This window comes from Cyprinus carpio, chromosome A16 (genome assembly GCF_018340385.1).
Source record: "Cyprinus carpio isolate SPL01 chromosome A16, ASM1834038v1, whole genome shotgun sequence".
Classification (NCBI taxonomy): Eukaryota; Metazoa; Chordata; class Actinopteri; order Cypriniformes; family Cyprinidae; genus Cyprinus; species Cyprinus carpio.
This window is the reverse complement of record NC_056587.1, coordinates 14,167,935-14,186,525: the sequence shown is the minus strand read 5'-3', so window position 1 is coordinate 14,186,525 and position 18,591 is coordinate 14,167,935. Positions and strand designations below refer to the sequence as shown.

Below are 18,591 nucleotides of genomic sequence, written 5' to 3'. Positions count from 1 at the left end.
TTCATTTATTTTGAACAGACAGTAGTACAAATTTAAAAATTTTCCACCTAGATGTGAAAAAAACATATATACATACAAGGAATAAATTCTTGAAATATATTTGATTTAGTTTACCGATAAACAAGGGAAGAAAAAACAGTGCGTACCGTAGCATATATACGCTGAGTTTCAGTTTTCTATATATTTAGTGTGATGGTTCTCTCTCTATTTTTTATTTTTTTTGGAAAGGGTGGTGGATTAGATCGGGGTGACTGGCCAGTGGGGACTAACTAGCCTTCTGCCCACATATTGGAACAGATCTTCTGGCATCAACACTTTGAGACTGATAAATCTCTCTATGACCTCTCATTTTCATCGAGATCTGACCATCCAGTCTCTCACACCAGGGGTGAGCTTCTGCTGTAGAAATACACTCACTCGCCCTGCTTTTTCACAGGATTTCAAAGAGCGGTAAAATATAGGCCTATACAAAACTTACAGAATATAATATCTTTGTCTTGAAAAAACACACTGCCGTGAGAATAGAATTTTCTTAAAAGAATAGTTCACCCAAAATGACATTTTGCTGAAATTTTTCTCAGGACATACATCATGTAGACGAGTTTGTTTTTTATTGGAACAGATTTAGAGCAATTTAGCATCACATCATTTCCCGATCAGTGGATCCTCTGCAGTGAATGGGTGCCGTCAGAATGAATAAAAATCACAATAATCCTCAAGTAATCCACAAAACCATCCATCAGTCAACATCTTGTGAGAAGCTGCGTATTTGTATCATCAAGATGTTTTTAACTTCAAACCATTGATTCAGGTTCATCTGAATCATTAGAGAAATATGCACAGATCAAGCACCGTTTACAAGTGAAAACGGTTCAAAACAAATACGTTGGTGGATTTTGATGTGAGAGGACAATGTTATTATGGATTATGGACTCCTATTTTGGCCATAAGATGGGTTTGAAGTTAAAACACTTTACAATTGATGGTCATGTGGATTACTTGTGGATTTGGATCTGTTTTCAATAAAAAACAGACTCCCCTTCCTTTAATAGTTCCAAGGCATTTTGTATTCATCACTCTAAGCTTGCATTTCATCATAACATCTGTGGTGAGCTACTATCTTTCATTGCCTAGAGTTTATTGTTCTGATAAACAGGAGTGAAACTCAACAATTTCAATTTAGCACCAAAAACTACAATTTTTCCAAGCGGGTCCTAAACAGTCAGAAAGGAATATAGCATTTGGTGAAGCAGAAAATAGCTTTGTGATGATAACAGCATCAAAACTTCTGAATGCTTCATTATCTTTGAGCGTTACAGCAACTGTATATTTTTTTGCTGTTATATAACTTATATAGATGGATCTAGCAATATTTATTTCAGAAAGATATTCTTAGCTGTGAGGTATTTCTCTATTCAGCGAGAAAGGGGGTGTGGTGCTTCTCTTTGTTTGTCTCTTTTGCACATGTCTGCAAAACAATCGTGACTCATAGTTTAGTCATACAATCACAATCGTCTTATAGTCATAAAAGCGCAGGCGCCCTTCTGTAGGACATTAAAGTGCCTCCATAAAGGCATGTTGATATTTCTTTAATGCTTTTCATGCCATGAAATTTTAAGGATGAAAAGAGGCCTGAGAGTAGGTCAGTTATGTTCTTGATTGCCTGGCAACTCATTCATCAGAAATGTGGTGGCTATGAGCATCATCATGTCTTCCAGGTGCAACTTACAATTTAATTATTTCATCCTCAAATAGGACTAAATTCAGAACATCTGTTTTGTATTTAACTGCCTTTCATCATCACACTTGAGATCTCGTCATCTCTCTCCTGTCCGACTCCAGTCTGGTCATAGTTTATGCCTTCACAGTCACAGTTTGTACCAATGATTTATAGTAATTAAATTCCTTAACTGATTTTGAATAGAACAAATGTACTTATTTTCGATCTTAGATGTATCTAGGGAACCATCTTTATAGGGAGGATTCAGCAAATCAGGTTTTAATATTTTATAAAGATGAGTGGGCACTAAGAGCAATCATCAACCTTCTAAAGTCATGATGGTTAAAGTCTAATGGAACACATTAGATGTTTGATAGTATGAGCCTCAGTCCTTTGATACCTCTGTAAAAATTATCCAAGAGGTCCTAATGGATTCTCTCAGTGAAATGTAGTTGTCATGGGAACAGCTGACTCACTTTATCCTCAGCAAGGGGGTTAGCTAGGATTGGTTGTGTGTGTGTGTGTGTGCTTGTGGGGATTTTTGGGCTTTTGTGTGTGTGTGTGTGTGTGTGTTTGTGTTTTATCACATTGCCACAAAGGTGCAAGAACTGATAAACTTTGTAACAAATATTTCCAAGTCCACGACAGCAGTATTCTACTGCATAGATTTCAGAATTTAATCTATTACATTAAAAATTTAATAGATTTAATGTTTAATGTCATGTGTGTTACCATGATGGTGTTTTGTATTTGTGTATATGGTGCTGTGTACTTTCTATATATTAGTAATTACCTCAGCTAGTGGAGCTACTCCACTTGTGATGAACTTTGATTCAAGGTGTTTTTCTCTTTACTATCTGTGTTTTTATGGTGGTTGTCAGTATGTTTAACCATCAAGAGTGGCATGATTTTGCTAATTCATCAGAAAAGAGCTGTTGGATTTACTGGTTTAATTTTTTTCTTTCTTTAATTACAAGTTCTAAAAAGTTTAAAATGTAAACTTTATGGGCTGTTCTGTTAAGTTATTTACATTTTACTAATTTCTACATAATTAATCTGGCAACTAAATCTCCCAGTTTTATTCTGTAAAAACAACAGGATTTTTTTTCTTTACTGTGTAATGACTGTCAGTCCCGCTTATTACGCAGCTTCTCAAAAAATATATAAATATGTGCACATATTGGTTTTAATCTTATTTATTTTTTTAACTTTTTAGCTCTTATATTAAAGCTCATTACAGTTCATTGTAATGTACAAAAACAATCTGCCTAGTAACAAGGTGAAGACCAATATTACAGTATTATATTTTTAATTATTATTAGGTTATTATCACTACATCACTGAGTCTTTGTTGTGAACTTTGGACAGAAAAAAACGTGTATGGGAAAAAAAGGAATCGTCTTGCACCGTAAAAAATTTTTCTTGAAAGCAAAAAGATTGTTTTATAAAACTATTTCTATACTTCAAAACTATATTTTCTACTTCAAAATTTTAAGTCAGTGTGTTACTTAAGTTTTTGTGAAATTCAATAAGAGCAAATTGTATCAAAGTAAATCCTACACCAGTTTTTCTGTGCACACATGAGGTGTCAATTTGTCAATTTGCATATTTTAGTCTTACCTTGATCTGTTTTTGTATTCATATGCCAAAGCCGTAATATAACTCTACTCAATCTAAGCATCAAAATGACTGAGGTGCTTTCTTACCTGCAAGGCATCCAATTATCTCCACAAGCCTGAGAGAAATAACTTGTGTTTTCTGAGAAGCTGAACACCGCACAGCGCTGGCATAGTTATCCACTGCTTCATGCCGTCCTCTCAGTGGCATTTCCTTTTTTACCACAGGAAATGCTGTCAAAATTGGAACATCCATTAACAACCTTTAATTCCATTTGCTTGTAATGAGTGGGCACCCTAGTAAACTGAGTAATGAAACTTGAGTGAATATTCAGTGCTAAAAGGGATAATTTCACACAGACTTACTCATCTAATTTCAAACATTGAGGATAGCAGAGACCAGGGTACTTATTAAACCCAAAATATAGTTACGGGGCATCATTAGCTCAGCTAGAAATGCGTCAGTAGGAAATGCCCATGAATAACAACACATGGGGCAGACTTTGACATAATAATGAAATAAACTTCCCACTAGTATAGACGAGGAAAAATGGCTCTCGCTCAAACTCTATTAGTCTTCATTTATGTGAGTCACAGGGTACAACAATAATTTATTTCTATTGTAAATTATTAATAAGGGATTTTAATTTATGTTTCAAAATATAGCATGTTTTAGAAATAATGTGAGCAATTGTGACAATGGATTCCATCATAAATGTATGTTGTTTACTTGTATTTAATTTACATACGTAGGCAGTATAACTGTCTACAGCATAATAAAGTTGGATAATTTAATTGAATAGTTACTCGCTCTGTATTTTTGAGAATTTCACAGCATGATGTGGGGCTGTTGAATCAATCAGTACTGCAGTTCTGCATCTCTTAAAAATGTGTTTATTTGTGTGCAGGTGTGTGTGTGTGTGAGAGAGAATGTGTGCCGTCTACATGTGTGGGATTTTCTGCTTTCACTGAACAGAGGCCAAGCATATTTGATGAGCTTTGGACAACAATGGTTGTGCCTGAATGGTCCTATGCCTTTATGCAAAAATACTACTACAAAAAAAACCATATAACAATTTATTCAAAGCAATATTACATTTATTATTTGAAGTAAACCAAGTTTTTGCTTTTTTTCTCTCTACAATATTTTATTTTATTTTATCATCGTTATTAAAAAATAAAAATACATCCATTTAAAAGAAATATTTGTGTTGTAATATATAGCTGCTACATCTGAGATAGATCAGGATTCTCTTCATAAATTACATTTTTCTTTTTTTAAATGTAAATTTCATTCTTTGTTTTTTAACATCTGATTCCAATGCGATTCTGTATAATAAACTGATTAATCAAGTAAAAAAATTAATTCTGCCATTTTAAAAACAGTATAAAAGCGTACAATTTAAACAGATTTACATTTCCTAGGTAATGAATTTTCACTTCAATTATTAATAAACAGAACACATTCTTTGCAATGCTGTGTTCCTCTGTAAAAGTTAAAGATTTAATTTACATATTATAAATTTAGGGCCATTTCCTGGTAGAATAGAACATTATATTACTTTATCTTCCAAATAAAATAAAAAAAAGAGGAGGAATCCTACATGGTCATTGTTCTTGGAGTTCTTGTTTCAGGTTAGCAGAACTAGAAAAAAAAGACACTTGTGTTACTTACATTGTTCTATTGTACAGTGATTTTTTTTTTTATAAATACCGTACATAGCAAATACATAAGCTAAAACATAATTTCCTGACCTTCCAGCGATTACCACATTCATTGCAGAGCACAAAGGTGGTCATTGGTTCATCAGCACTGCGGGTTTGCACCTGTGAACATACAAAAAATGTATATATATATTTATTTTCACAATTAATGAAAGAAACAATGACAGGCAAAAATGGAAGCAGGTGTTAGTTCATAAGCACATTTCATTTTCCTTCAATAAGACAGAGTTCTTATTACAGAGGAACTTTTTAATAAGAATTTTCTTTAAATGACCACAGGCTCATTTAATGGTTCAAGCGGGCTCTTTGTAAAATCTGCTCAAGAAGACTCTCGATTTCTAAGGTTCTCAAAAGGGACAACCTGAAAAACCTTTTTTAAGGGTGCATTACTCAGACTATGATTACTCATTCTACTACGTTCTTATGCACTATAAATATATAAAGCCAATAATCCTAAGATAAGTTTCATTGATGTACCTGGTTGTAGGTGCAGTTTTTCTTCCTGCACTTGCCACACTGCAGCAGGTCAGTGGTGGTTCCTCCAGTCTTTGCCATTTGATGTTCTCGGATGGCCTCCTGGGTCAACACGTTCCTCAACTGTTTCAGCTCATCACTAGCCATCTCCTAAAACAGCAAGAGCACACTGTTATTTATAAACAGTAGATTATATATTGACTTCAGATATATCATCTTTCTGAATGCAAAATATCTCTTTGACAACACTTAATTTCAATGGCTAACTTCTGCAACATTGCACATTTAACAAACAAACATTTGTATAAAAAAATCTAAAACACTGTTTATATTGTTTTAAGCATAAACATAACATTTAGGGCAAATGCCTAATTAAGATAAAAATTTGAGGGCAGGTAAAATGAATACTTTCAAGAATCCATTAAATTCATAAAAAAAAAAAAAAAAAAATATATATATATATATATATATATATATATATATATATATATATATATATATATATATATATATATATATATATATATATATATATAAAAAATTAAAAAACATATTTACATTTTATAATTATTATTATTATATTTCACCATTTTTTTAAGGAAGTCTGGATATTTTTACTGGAAAACAAGACAAACGCTTTTTTTTTTCTGACTAATGCATCATTTTTTTTCAATTAAATTAAATTAAGAGGTCCAAAATGTGCAGTTCACCTCAGCAGTCATGACAGCGATGCGACTCAAATCGATGGCTCCAGCTAAGACATTTTTACGCAGATTGGGATTTTTGGGATCTTTGAGATTACTTATGCGGCTGCGAACTCTGTTCTTGTATTTCATGTCTGTGGCTTTTATCTCCTGGTAGATATGTAGCCAGAGGAAGACAGTTAAGGACATCACCTTGCAATCATTAAACAATATTTTCAAGAGGATTCTGCACTTAGTTTGACTTAGTCAACACATATGTTTCCTAAGGATATGATCCTCAATTTCTGCTGCCATGCCCTCACAGTTTGCTCCATAGTCTTTGTAGTCATCTAGGAGGAAAAGCATGTTGTGAGTATCATCTGCGCAACAATGAGCATCAAAACAATATATGTCAGCATGTCTGTGTGGGTGTGAAGTGTTTGTCATTGTTTTGTGTACCATCTGTATGTAGAGCAGCAGCCAGCATTTCGATGCATTTGTCCCTGACGGAATCTCCAGTTTGCAGGTGAGGAGATAAAGGACCCAGACCAGAGCTCAATGATGGGGAAAGGGGGCTTGTGGGTGTTGTGGGCGTCCTTGGGGTCTCTTGTTTACTCTTGCTGTATGGGGAATACAGGAAGAAGTCTAAATGTCCATGTGACAATTGGCTTTCAGTTAAACCAAAGCAGGAAATGAGAATTGTATTTCATTTAAACTTGAAGCTGGATTAGACTACATGACTGTTGTGCAGATTTATGCCCAGATTTACAGTCTGGTGGAGTGAAAAGTGAGAAAAAAGAGTGAAAACATAATGCCACCACTGTCAGAGAACTCCCTGAAAAATAATAAAGCCACATGGCATGATGCTGGTCACATCTAAATGAGCCTACTGTAATTTTAGTTCTTGCCTTTCACTAGATTTCTTGGCCTGAGGTGAGCTGCCAGACCTCGAGTTAGTAGAATCTCTCCTGGAGAAATGAGACATGAGAGTTTATAGTAAACATCCTGCGGCGAACATGAATGAGATGCATTTTTGTAAAAAGAACAGCAAGTTAAAATAATTTACTGTTGCATTACAAAATTAGCTGCATTACAATCACAGGTTACCTCTCCAATTTAAGTTCACTTGATTGTCGTTTCAAAAGGTGAAGGCTTGACTTCGAATCGGTAGAGTCCTTACTGCAGTGAGTAAAACACAAATGCCTGTAAATGTCACACATCTTTTCAGCATTTTTAATAATGAGTGATGCATGAGCAGACCTGTCTCTCCGTCCATCCAGGCTGAGCTTTCTAGAATGGAGATTTTTGGAATCTGTGGAGTCTTTTCTAGAAATAAAAGTAGAATTGGGAATAAAGGTGACTATTTGCATTGTTTTAATGAACACAAAGAAACCATGATTCTTGCAAATTGCCACAATGGAAATGATGCATGCACTTCTGCTGCCTTCACTCTGTTGCAAAACATTTATTTGAACCTCCCAATCTTGATCTTCATTGATGGCCTTTTGAGTGGTTTACTGTCTCTTGTGTCTTTTCTGAAAAAGAAGCATTGTCTCAGTGCTATGGAATGGTGACCAATTATTATCACCACAAAGACTAACTCAAATTAAGAAAGTAAGTCATACAGGTTTGGAATAATGTGAAGGTGAGTAAATGATGTCAATATCCCAATTTTGGGTGGACTATCTCTTTAAATCCATAACATCAACAGTTTAGTTTAGATGTAACCCTGCAACTTCAAGTTTAATTTCACTCAACAATGGCCTTTTCCAAGGGTTAGTACTCATCATGCTTCTGACCTATTTTTCTCATTGTGTTCAGAGGTCTGTCGCTTTGGGTCTGATGTGTCTTTCCTAAAGTGAAACAGCTTTAGTTATTTTTCAGATGATGAAGTAATTAAGTATAAACACAGATGCACAGCTTTTAATATCAACATGCTTTTCAGTTTGCCTGACCCTAACCTTTCTTTCTCTTTGTCTTTCTTTGTGTCTAATGAGGGATGTTTTGTAGGTGTAGGAGGCTGAAGATGGAGAGGAGCAGGAGGGAGAGGAGCACCGGGTTCAGTTTCTTTTCTAAGCAAAGAAAGTCACTGATTATTTATGTGACGAGGAACATTGTGCACGGTTAGAACACAGTGTTACGCAAAAATGATGCTGCAGGGACTGAAAGATTGGCAGTACTTTCTTTACTCAAAAAGACAACACACCAAGCCCTGACCTCTCTTTCTTCATCTCGCGTTTCTGAGGAGGATGTAGATGAAAAGGTAAAGGAGGAAGAGGGGCATTCGGATCAGGTGCTTTTTTTGCCCTAGGCAACAAATATACAATTTAAATGTGGCATTACAAAGAGAAACTTGAAGCACATATTATGATACTAGATCATCTAGTGAACTAAAAATGATCATTTATAATTTTCTATCAATTGAATGCTGAATAATTTAGAGCAATAACTGCTATTTTGCCAAACAAAAACAAAACTACAGCAATAATAAATTATTATACTGTGCTTTTCTATTCACTGACAAACACTCTTTATCATAAAAGAGGTCAACGATCTTGAACTCTAAGGTGCTCAGACCTTTCTTTGGGCTCTTCTATTGACAGACGTTTGGGAGGAGGAGAAGAAGAAAGAATAGGAGGAGGAGGTGGTAAAGTTTCAGGATGATCTTTCCTGTGAAGATAGATATTTGGTGGTGACTCCCTATGTTAGCTAATGACTTCAGTTATTATAAACAACACAGATTCTTAACACATTCTTGAGTGCAATCCCTGACCTTTCTTTCTTCATGTCTGATGAACGCTTAGGGATAGGAATAGGAGGAGGAGGAAGTGGAGGATGAGGGTGATGATGAAGAGGAAAAAGAGGATAAGGTGCATCTCTCCTGAATGAAAATAAGCAAGTCTCATTGAAATGTTGATTCAACATGAAGGAGATTCCTAATATAAATGCAAATGTTTTCACGTCACACGGTGCATGCACTTCTAGCACAATGTCCAACCTTTCTTTCTTTCCATCTATGAAGGGACGTTTATGAGGATGAGCCTGAAGAGGAGGAGACTGTAAAGAACCCTGAGTGTGTTTTCTGTACAAGAGATACAAACATCCGAATTCAGCATTTAAACTTGATATACACTACTGTTAAAAGTTTGCTGTTGGAAAGATATGTTAATGTTTATGAAAGAAGTCTCTTACGCTCATCAAGGCTGCATTTATTTGATCATTTTAATATAATTTTAAAATGACATTTAATCTTGTGATGACAAACGTGAATTGTCAGCATCATTACTCTCTTCAGGTCTTCAGTGTCACATGATCATTCAGAAATCATTCTAATATGCTGATTTGGTGCTCATGTTTTTCATTACTATAAATGTTGAAAACAGATTTGCTGCTTAATATGTTAATCTGTGATCATTTTTATTCAGGATTATAAAATATAATAATTGTACTGCCATTTTTTCTCAATTTAATGTACTGAATAAAAGCATTAACTAAAAAATTTTTTTTTTTTTACTGAACCAAACTGCTGAACTGTTTCTGTTGCTATATTAACTACCACTGTAGGTAATATGCAATAAAACCAATAGACTACATCAGAAAACAAAACTATTTGCACTTCAATGACATGTTTTTAACTGACACATGTATACAGTATATATGCAAAACGCTCTGACCTCTCTTTCCTTGCATCTATCGATGAGCGTCTTAGAGGAGGGTGGGAATTGATTGAAGCAGGAGGGAAAAAATCAACAGGAGCATCTTTTTAAAAAAAAAAAAAAAAAAAAAAAAAATCATCTTACATTACTGTTTCCACTTGTACGCTGGACAACTAGAGCAGCAAAACAAACCATGGCACCAGGGTCATGCACCATTCAGATCTGAGAACAACTTTTTTAAAGTTAATTCCTGAATTTAAATTGATGTAGCAAACATGATGCAGAACTGCAATTCAAATTTGAATCTAAGGAAGATAGAAATACATGTGTAGTGTAATGTTTCAAGTATTTAGCTATAGGTTTAAAGAAATACACTACCTTTCAAACTTTGGGGTCAGTAAGAATTTTTTTTAAAGAAATAAATAGTTTTAATCAGAAAGGATGCATTAAATTAATTAAATTTATTAATTTATAATTTATATTAATTCATTTATAATGTTACAAAAATATATTTCAAATAAACACTGTTCTTTTGAACATTTTATTCAAAACATTAAAAAAAAAATCTTACTCAGCCCAAATTTCTGAACTCTAGTGAATGTCTAATCAGTTAGCGTAGATGTGTATTTTAGTGAAAAATAAAAAAAAACATAATTAGTGAAAATGAATGATGCACTTTTGTTTTGCTGTGTAACCAATGAAATTTCTCTGCTGGGTGACTATGTTGATTTTTTAATTTGTAAATTCCACTACCTGTTTAATTTCAGTTTAACTGAACATCCTGCTGGACATGAATTAAAAGCCAATTCTTAAATTCCACCAACAGAAGAACCACACAGTTGCAGAAAAAGTGCATAATCAGAAATGGCTGCATGTTTTGTTATGTGGTATAAGTGCTTCCTCCTAACCACAGTCACATGCACAAGCCCTAACCTCTCCCTCTTCACTTCCCCAGGCGGTGAACACTTGGGGGGTGGAGATGAATGCGTCATAGGGGAAGGAAGACGATCGCTGTTCAGTGCATCTCTCCTAGACAGAATGCACATAACACTCCTCAATCTAAAGGCAGAGTTTTGCAGGGATAGAGGGGCTTTATACAGCACCGGCCTTCTCACCTCTCTCGCTCCTTTTTATTGTTAATAGTTTGTTTCTCTTTTTTCTGCTCACTTTCTCGTTTTTCACTCCTGAGCTCTGCATCGGTTTTCTGTCTTCTGTGTTTTTCATTGAGTTTCTTGTTAAAGTTTATGTCTGGTTTAATTTCCGTTGCTGACCTTTGTGGACTGACGAGATAAACAGGTTATACTTCATTACGCAAACAACAACTCTTTACTCACATCCTCTTTTGCAAAAATTAATGTTAGCATAAAAAATAGGTCACCCGATGGTATGTTTAAAGGAAGAGTTTCCCAAAGCATTCAGTTACACTGTACATAAGCTGTGTCTGGAATACTTCCATGTTTTACCCTGTTATCAGCAAACATACCTGGACTCTCTCTCAGGCGAGGTCCTGTTGGGTGACCCTGATGTCTTGCTTGGATGACTGCCATTCTTCACCTCATTCGACCTCTCAGACGTTTGGTTTTGAGCTGATTCTGACAAAGACATAAAGGCATAAATGCATAAAAACATTACATTTTAAGCCAGACCTTATTTGTTATTTCTTTACAACATGACCCCTACCCAAAAGCTTCTTCCAGTTTTTGATAAGGATCTTTGCCAAGTTGACAACATCCTCATCTGAGCAATGTTTTCTTATTCCGTTGACAGACATGCCAATTCTTGTATCCTGGAACAAAGTAAATCTTAAACGTTAGACAAACAAAACCATGAGATATCAGATAACCACCTACTGTGATGCTAACAAGAGCAGCTGCATTTATGTAATCTATATGATGTGTCATATCTTTTATATTCTTTGCAAGTCTTTTTAAAAAATCTCTATTACATTTCAAATTTAACTTAAATTATAAATCTCTCCATATTATTCTGATATGGATTTTTTTTTTTTTTGCACAGTCCATAATGATTGCTGTTTGTGATACAGCTATAATTCCCTAAAGGAATCAATAAAGTTTGTCAATACAACTGCTCCAGCAGACATACCTGAAGCAGCTTCAGTGTCATGTTGAAATCTTTCAATTCTCTCAGAAGATCTAGAGCTCCGTCCTACACAGACAGGGGGATAGATCATTCTGTTAGTATTTTTTCAAATATTTAATTACATAATAATTGTATTTGTATTAATATAATTTAATGTTTCTTTTATTTATTTTTATATTATAATAACTCAATGTCACTGCTGCAAAATTTCAGGCATTTTTGCATTTGTGTTCCAAAAAAGCAAGTACGAAGACATACTGGAACAACATCAGGGTGAGTAAATTATTGCTTTTCATTTTCAGTTTTGTGTGAACTATCCCTTTAAATTCTGTGCCCGGGCCCCGTGCGCGTGAAAGTATGTGTCGGCCAAAACACAAGCCGTCTTCACGACCTTGTGCCATTTACTACAATACATACATGCGGTTAAGAATTAACAAAAGCTGTCAACAAAACTGTCTATACTGAACACACTTTCGTCCTCGTTCTTGTCGCTGCCCTGAATAAATCTAAAGTAAATCTGCGCAATCCTCAGCCAACACCTGTTGTTACAAATGGGTCTCTGTAGTCCTATTACACACACATTATGGTCTCTCACACTTTTACAAACAAAATTAAACAACGCTTGTGCACGCTTGTATCTGAATGAAATATTATTAAAACAGCCTAAAAACACATGCAAAAAAGGTTAAATGAGTTACTCATTAGCAGCATGCACAGAGATCGCACAAACAAACAGCGTAAAGCGTTGCGTCAAAATTAGGATCTCACCATGTTATTTCTAGACACCATCTTGTCTAGTTTTTTAGCAATCCGCAACAGGTCCTCCTCTCGCGTCATTATGTGCGCATTAATGTGCTTTAAGTGAAAAGGTGATGTGTTTATAATACGTTATGTCACATAAATCTTAATTCAGCTAACGTTAAATGTACTAAGTTTTGTTCCCACGCATAAGTTGCTCCTGCACGGTCAGTTGAGCCGAGGGGGCGGGGCCTTCGGGACAGTCGGAGCTGTCAATCAATCCATCTGGATTTACGACAACTCCTAAATATAGACGATGCCAGGGCGATAAAAGTTGTGTGTTTTTTTAAGAAAGAAATTTGCAGCAGACATGCTATGAACTTTGTAAATTGGATCTGTTAGCTTAGACACGTTTATAAGCATCATTTCCTAATGGGGACACATTGTGCGTGGTAACGCTTTATGAAAAAGACGTTACATGTTGCTATTTTAGCATTCTTGTAGTCTGTTATTTGTATGTTTACTGAATGGTATTTATTTTTTATGGAGTAGCTCGATCTTTCACAACTCTAATTTGTCTGGACATTTGCAAGCATAATCATTTTTCCCGTTATTAAGTCGAAGCATCAGCTAGACAGCGTGTAAAAAATAAAGAGTTTTGGGGCATTTGGTTTACCACACACACACACACACACACACACACACACACACACACACACACACACACACACACACACACACACACACACACACACACACACACACACACACACTCAACAGGTGTTACATGATTTGAGCAGCAGATGGCAGCACGGTGTTATATAATATCAATATCGTGCTGTGGGAAAGCACTGCAGTGGACTCAAAATACATAAAAAATATTATTTTAAACCAAAAAAAAGTTCACCCAGATATTAATATATATTTTACTCACCCTCATGTCGTCTCATGACTTTATTTCTTCTGTGGAACACAAAACGAGATGCTTGGCCAAATACTGGGTACTGATAGTCTTGGTACCCATTCACTTTCACTGCATCTTTTTTCTATACAGTTAAAGAGGCTGTCAACATCCGTTTTTGACGAATTGACATTTTATATTTCCTGTGGTAATATAGAAAGTTTTCATAGACATTAACCCAGAATATTCTTTTAAAATGCACAATTTGGCTTTATTTTGCATTTTGTGGGAGGGTGATATTGGATTTTTATGAACCCTCCTACACTTTTCATCACACTCTTTCTGTAGGAACATTGTGACGTGGGGCCTGGAGGTTTTATTGTTATTCACTCAAATGTGCAAAGCATGTTTGAGAAGCTAAACTAAAGCTCATTCCATCTGGGTGACCTCAGATTAGATCTGTCTAAAATAAGGCAGCAAATATATGGTGGGATTTTTCCCACCAAAATGTGCACAAAATGCACCATCACCATAACACCAACAACATTTCATGGACCTGTATATACACAAATATTCACCACTTACTCTTAACTTACCTTTATAAGTGTACACTTCCGGTCGTCCTCCAATGCCTTCACCCTAAATAACCTCTATGGCTTCTATGGTTGCATAAATTATATAAAATTATCAACATACTTTTAAAATGTGCTGAATTACAGCAGGTTTCTGGGAAACAGATCTATCATTACCCTCTGCAAGCACCCCACATCAGTCAGCAACTGCAACCGGTTCTCAACAGCAACAGACAGACAACAAGTAGAACTTGCCTGGAAGGCCTGGTTTTCAAACCACAAAGAAAAAGGGAGGAGAAAAAAAGAAAAGACTTAAAAAATGGTTTTCCCTTTGATGACCTCCCGCTTCAATTTTATGACAAAATAATGAATCCACCAGTACCCACCTACAGTGTCTTCTCAGAGAGTTTGCGGTGTCTCTACCAATTATAGACACAAGACGCCGGACTCCGGCAATTATGGAGAGTCTGAGATGACATCAGACCAGAAAATGAATGATTTCACCGTGCTTCAGTTTTTTTTAGGCGCAGAGAGCCCCTGTAATAAAATGCAAAGATGCTAGGCTGGATTGCCACGGCATGCACACCAGCCTCTGGTTAAGAGCATATTTATAAAATCTCAGCAAAAGAACTTTTTTTTTTTTTTGGTTACGTTGGATAGTTCTGAGCATGTTTGTGTGCCAATATCTTTAAAGGAATATTTTCTGAGGATTTCAAGGCACTCGCATGCCAGGGTCAGAACTAGTGCTTTGTATACAGTATGTCTGGTTGAAACCACAAAGGTGTGATTGTCATTACAACTGAGAACAGATGTATATTAAAGGAATAGTTCACCCCAAAATAAAAATTTGCTGAAAATGTACTCACCCTCAAGCTATTTGCTGATCAATGGATGGATGTCGTCAGAATGAGAGCTAATTAAAAACATCAAAATAATCCACAAGTAATCCAAATGTCTTCAGTCCATCACTTAACATCTTGTGAAGTTAAAAGCTGCATGTTTGAAACAAATCCAGTATTAAGGCATTTTAAATATAAACCATTGCTTCTGACTGAAATATGAGTTAATAATTCATAATAATGCTTCCTCTAGTGAAAAAGTCCATCCCTTGGGGTCCTGCCACATAAAAAAGAATTGTTTAGAACTCTTTTAGACTATTTTCACTTATGCTTGATCTGCATATTTCTCTGCTGAATGAAGACAATATTAGGGATAGAGGACTCTCATTTTAGCCTGAAGCAAGGGTTTGTTAAAGATGAATTTGTTTATTATAAACACACAGATTTTTCCTTCACAAGATGTTAACTGATGGACTGGAGTTGTGTGGATTACTTGTGGATTATTGTTTATTATTGCATTATTTTTATCAGCTATTTTAACTCTTATTCTGACGTGAAGTAATGAAATGCTAAATTTCACCAAATCTGTTCGGATGAAGAAACAAACTCATCAACATCTTGGATGGCCTGAGGGCGAGTACATTTTCATTTTTGGGTGAACTATTTCTTTAACAATGTTTCATTCAGCATAATTAGCCTGATGTAGCTCACATGCTACAAACCATTTTGAACAACATGACCAGACACTAAATGTCACTCGCTCATGATTCCAGCATGCTGTCATACACATCAATTGCTTCAAAAAGGGAACTTGCAATTGACAAGACATGCCTTTGTGACTCAGACAATAAACTCTATAGACAGTTAAAGGCAGAAGTGTGTTAGTGTGTAAATCCCCTCTTACTCTCATTTCCCTACCTATCTGCCATTAATCCTTTAGTGAGAACATCCACATCCCCTTGCATAGCATACACTTTTCCTGCTGCCAAATTCAAAGCATTTTTTTCCACCTACAAACCCAGTTTCACTTATTTCTTAATCAGCTTAAAAGGTACTAATCAGCTTGAGAGTTTCACTGAGGTGAAATCTTTTAAACTGGCATTGAAAACAACTTCTAGTCTCACATTGTTGTCTTTTGAATGTTGCACAAGGCAGTTTCCGGAAATATTTATTTGTATTTTTTAATAAAATCTTAACTAGTGTTCAAAGACTTGGGGTCAATATATATCTTTTTTTCTCCAGCAAGGATGCATTAAACTGATCAAAAGTGACTGTAAAGACTTTTACATTGTTACAAAAGATTTCTGCTTCATAAATGCTGCTCTTTTTACCTTTCATTCAATTGAAAATAATTCTGAAAAAACATGTATCATGGATTTTCACAAACATATTAAGAACCACACCTGTTTTCAACAATGATAATAATAAGAAATGTTACTTGAACACCAAATCAGCAAGTGATTTCTGAAGTATCATGTGACACTGACTGGAGTAATAAAAAGAAAAAAGCTTTTCCGTAACAGGAATGAATTACGTTTTAAACTATATTAAACTAGAACAGTTACTTTAAATGTTAATAATATTTTCACAGTATTACTATTTTTACTGTAAAAAAATGCAGCTTTGTGAGCAAAAGAGTGTGTTTTGATTGATGTAATTTTGACAAAATATGTAGTTACTGCAATTGTAAGGCAATACAGATAATTATTATTGACGTGTCAGCTTTAATGCAACAGTTCCTGTTTGTTTTGGCAAACTACAAATCTAATGTTGGATCTTCTTATCAGGTTTCATTCAGCAGAGTTCATCAGACTCTGTTTAAAAACAACCAATACTCAAGTCTGTAGATGTCTCACTGTCATTCACACAAATCTACAGGCACTGCATTTCATTAGTTGCATTAGCTCTCTGCTGATGTGAGAGAAAATTGAAAAGCTTTTCATCCTTCTCTGGGCTGATGCCAGCATATTTTGTGATTGGAGGATACATGCAAACCCCTAATGCATGTGTTGAAGTTATTTGCATAGGACAAGTATTGCACTGACCACTAGGAGAACCAGAGCTTAGTCTTTAAAATATGTGTTGGTTTTGACCACTGAGGCCAAACATTTAAAAAGAGCCCTTGTATCGCAGCAACACCTCGAGACTAGATGTGCCCTGTGAAAACACAGTGATCATCCACAGACACACTTAGCTCATTGTTATAATCTAATTAACTCACTTCAACTCCTCTCCTATGTTTATGACCCTGTGAACACACTTATCTATCACTATGACACACATCCTCCCCAAGACCACATGTTCTGGTTAAACACACAGTCGGGTCAGTAAAAAAGGAAATTCACATTTTTATACAGCAAGGATGCATTAAATTGATCAAACATAAAAGTAATGAGATTTAGCAAATATGTTGTTTTGTGCAATATTATGTTTCTATTAATATTAAATAAAAATATAAAGAAGCATGACTGTTTTCAACATTGGTTGAAAACATTTTAAATTACATTTAAAAATATATTAAAATAGAAAAACGATATTTGAAATTGTAAGATTTTAAATTTTTACTGTTTTTACTATATTTTCAGCAAATAAATAAGGCTTTGAAGTGACGTGACATACAGCCAAGTATGGTGACCCATATTCAGAATTCATGCTCTGCATTTAACCCATCCAAAGTGCACACACACAGCAGTGAACACACACCCTTAGCAGTGGGCAGCCATTTATGCTGTGGCGCCCGGGGAGCAGTTGGGGGTGACTTGCTCAAGGGCACCTCAGTCGTGGTATTGCCGGCCCGAGACTAGAACCCACAACCATAGGGTTAGGAGTTAAACTCTCTAACCATTAGGCCATGACTCATCTACAAATATAAATCTTTTTTATCATATTTTATAACGGTGCATTTTAAAAAGTTTTTTTTGTTTGTCTGTTTGTTTTTTGTGAAACTCCCTTTGGGGAGGTTCATTTCACTTTGTGCACTTCATTGTGCTCAGTTCAACTATTTTGATAACTACTTTCCCCTACAGAACACGGAAGCTTGACCCCTGGCCTAGTTTTTGTACAATTAGAATCTTTGTGTTGAATATTAGAATCTTGAATTTTGAGTTCTACATTTATTTATTCTAAAACCTTTTAATTTTGCAGCAATTTTATAATCAGAATATTTACAACAAATTTTACCTAATAAATTTTTTTTTACATTTTGTTGAATGCCACATTTAGAGTTATAACTAAAAAAAAATCCAATTCAAGTCTTTTTGTAATTTTTCTGTCTTCCTTCATGAAATCACTTCATACCTGGATGCTTGGATAAGAGAGATTTAGAGGTTTGCATGGTGAGGCTTACAGAAAACAGACAGTAGGGAATAACAAAATCCCCAAAGATACTGGATCCTGGATCCTCTCATCACAAAAGATGCCTAACCCTTGTAAGCCAGTCGCTGAGCTTATGGCTGCATCTACAATTTGGCAGTAACAAAATGAAAAGAAAATGCATTGTTGTAAAATATAAATGATGACAGGAACCCCAAACATAGTTAAACTGTTCTTTCACATTTGCACAGGATT

The 18,591-nt window shown here is 35.2% G+C and overlaps 1 protein-coding gene across 15 annotated transcripts; it reads right to left on the bottom strand.

Annotated features, from left to right (window-relative positions):
* Positions 1-4,419: 4,419 nt before the first annotated feature.
* On the bottom strand, positions 4,420-12,988 carry LOC109106131 (transcription elongation factor A protein 3-like). 15 transcript variants are annotated; one of them, XM_042772831.1, is made up of 23 exons: positions 12,743-12,988; positions 11,978-12,040; positions 11,555-11,660; positions 11,358-11,466; positions 10,990-11,154; positions 10,807-10,903; positions 9,893-9,981; positions 9,217-9,300; positions 8,992-9,099; positions 8,796-8,888; positions 8,436-8,525; positions 8,180-8,290; positions 8,018-8,071; positions 7,694-7,753; positions 7,479-7,544; positions 7,326-7,397; positions 7,127-7,186; positions 6,678-6,838; positions 6,512-6,568; positions 6,246-6,400; positions 5,539-5,685; positions 5,092-5,163; positions 4,420-4,981 (listed from the first exon to the last, which is right to left on the bottom strand). In XM_042772831.1, exons 1-23 carry the CDS (start codon positions 12,809-12,811, stop codon positions 4,973-4,975), a joined length of 2,097 nt encoding a protein of 698 aa, XP_042628765.1. In that variant the 5' UTR covers positions 12,812-12,988; the 3' UTR covers positions 4,420-4,972. The 15 variants fall into 15 exon arrangements, with proteins under 15 accessions (XP_042628765.1, XP_018975018.2, XP_042628766.1 ...); XM_019119473.2 differs by lacking the exons at positions 10,807-10,903; positions 10,990-11,154 and having other exon boundaries at positions 11,357-11,466; positions 12,743-12,987; XM_042772832.1 differs by lacking the exons at positions 8,436-8,525; positions 8,796-8,888 and having other exon boundaries at positions 12,743-12,987.
* Between the last annotated feature and the right edge of the window lie 5,603 nt (positions 12,989-18,591).

Bases quoted from the DNA above. Each gene is read 5' to 3' on its own strand.
- LOC109106131 (XM_042772831.1), bottom strand. From the start codon at position 12,811: ATGACGCGAGAGGAGGACCTGTTGCGGATTGCTAAAAAACTAGACAAG. The intron at 9,301-9,892 runs GTCAGAGCGTTT...TCTCTTGTACAG, and splicing joins ATAGATGCAAGGAAAGAGAG to AAAACACACTCAGGGTTCTT. The intron at 8,526-8,795 runs GTCTGAGCACCT...TTTGTTGCCTAG, and splicing joins ATAGAAGAGCCCAAAGAAAG to GGCAAAAAAAGCACCTGATC.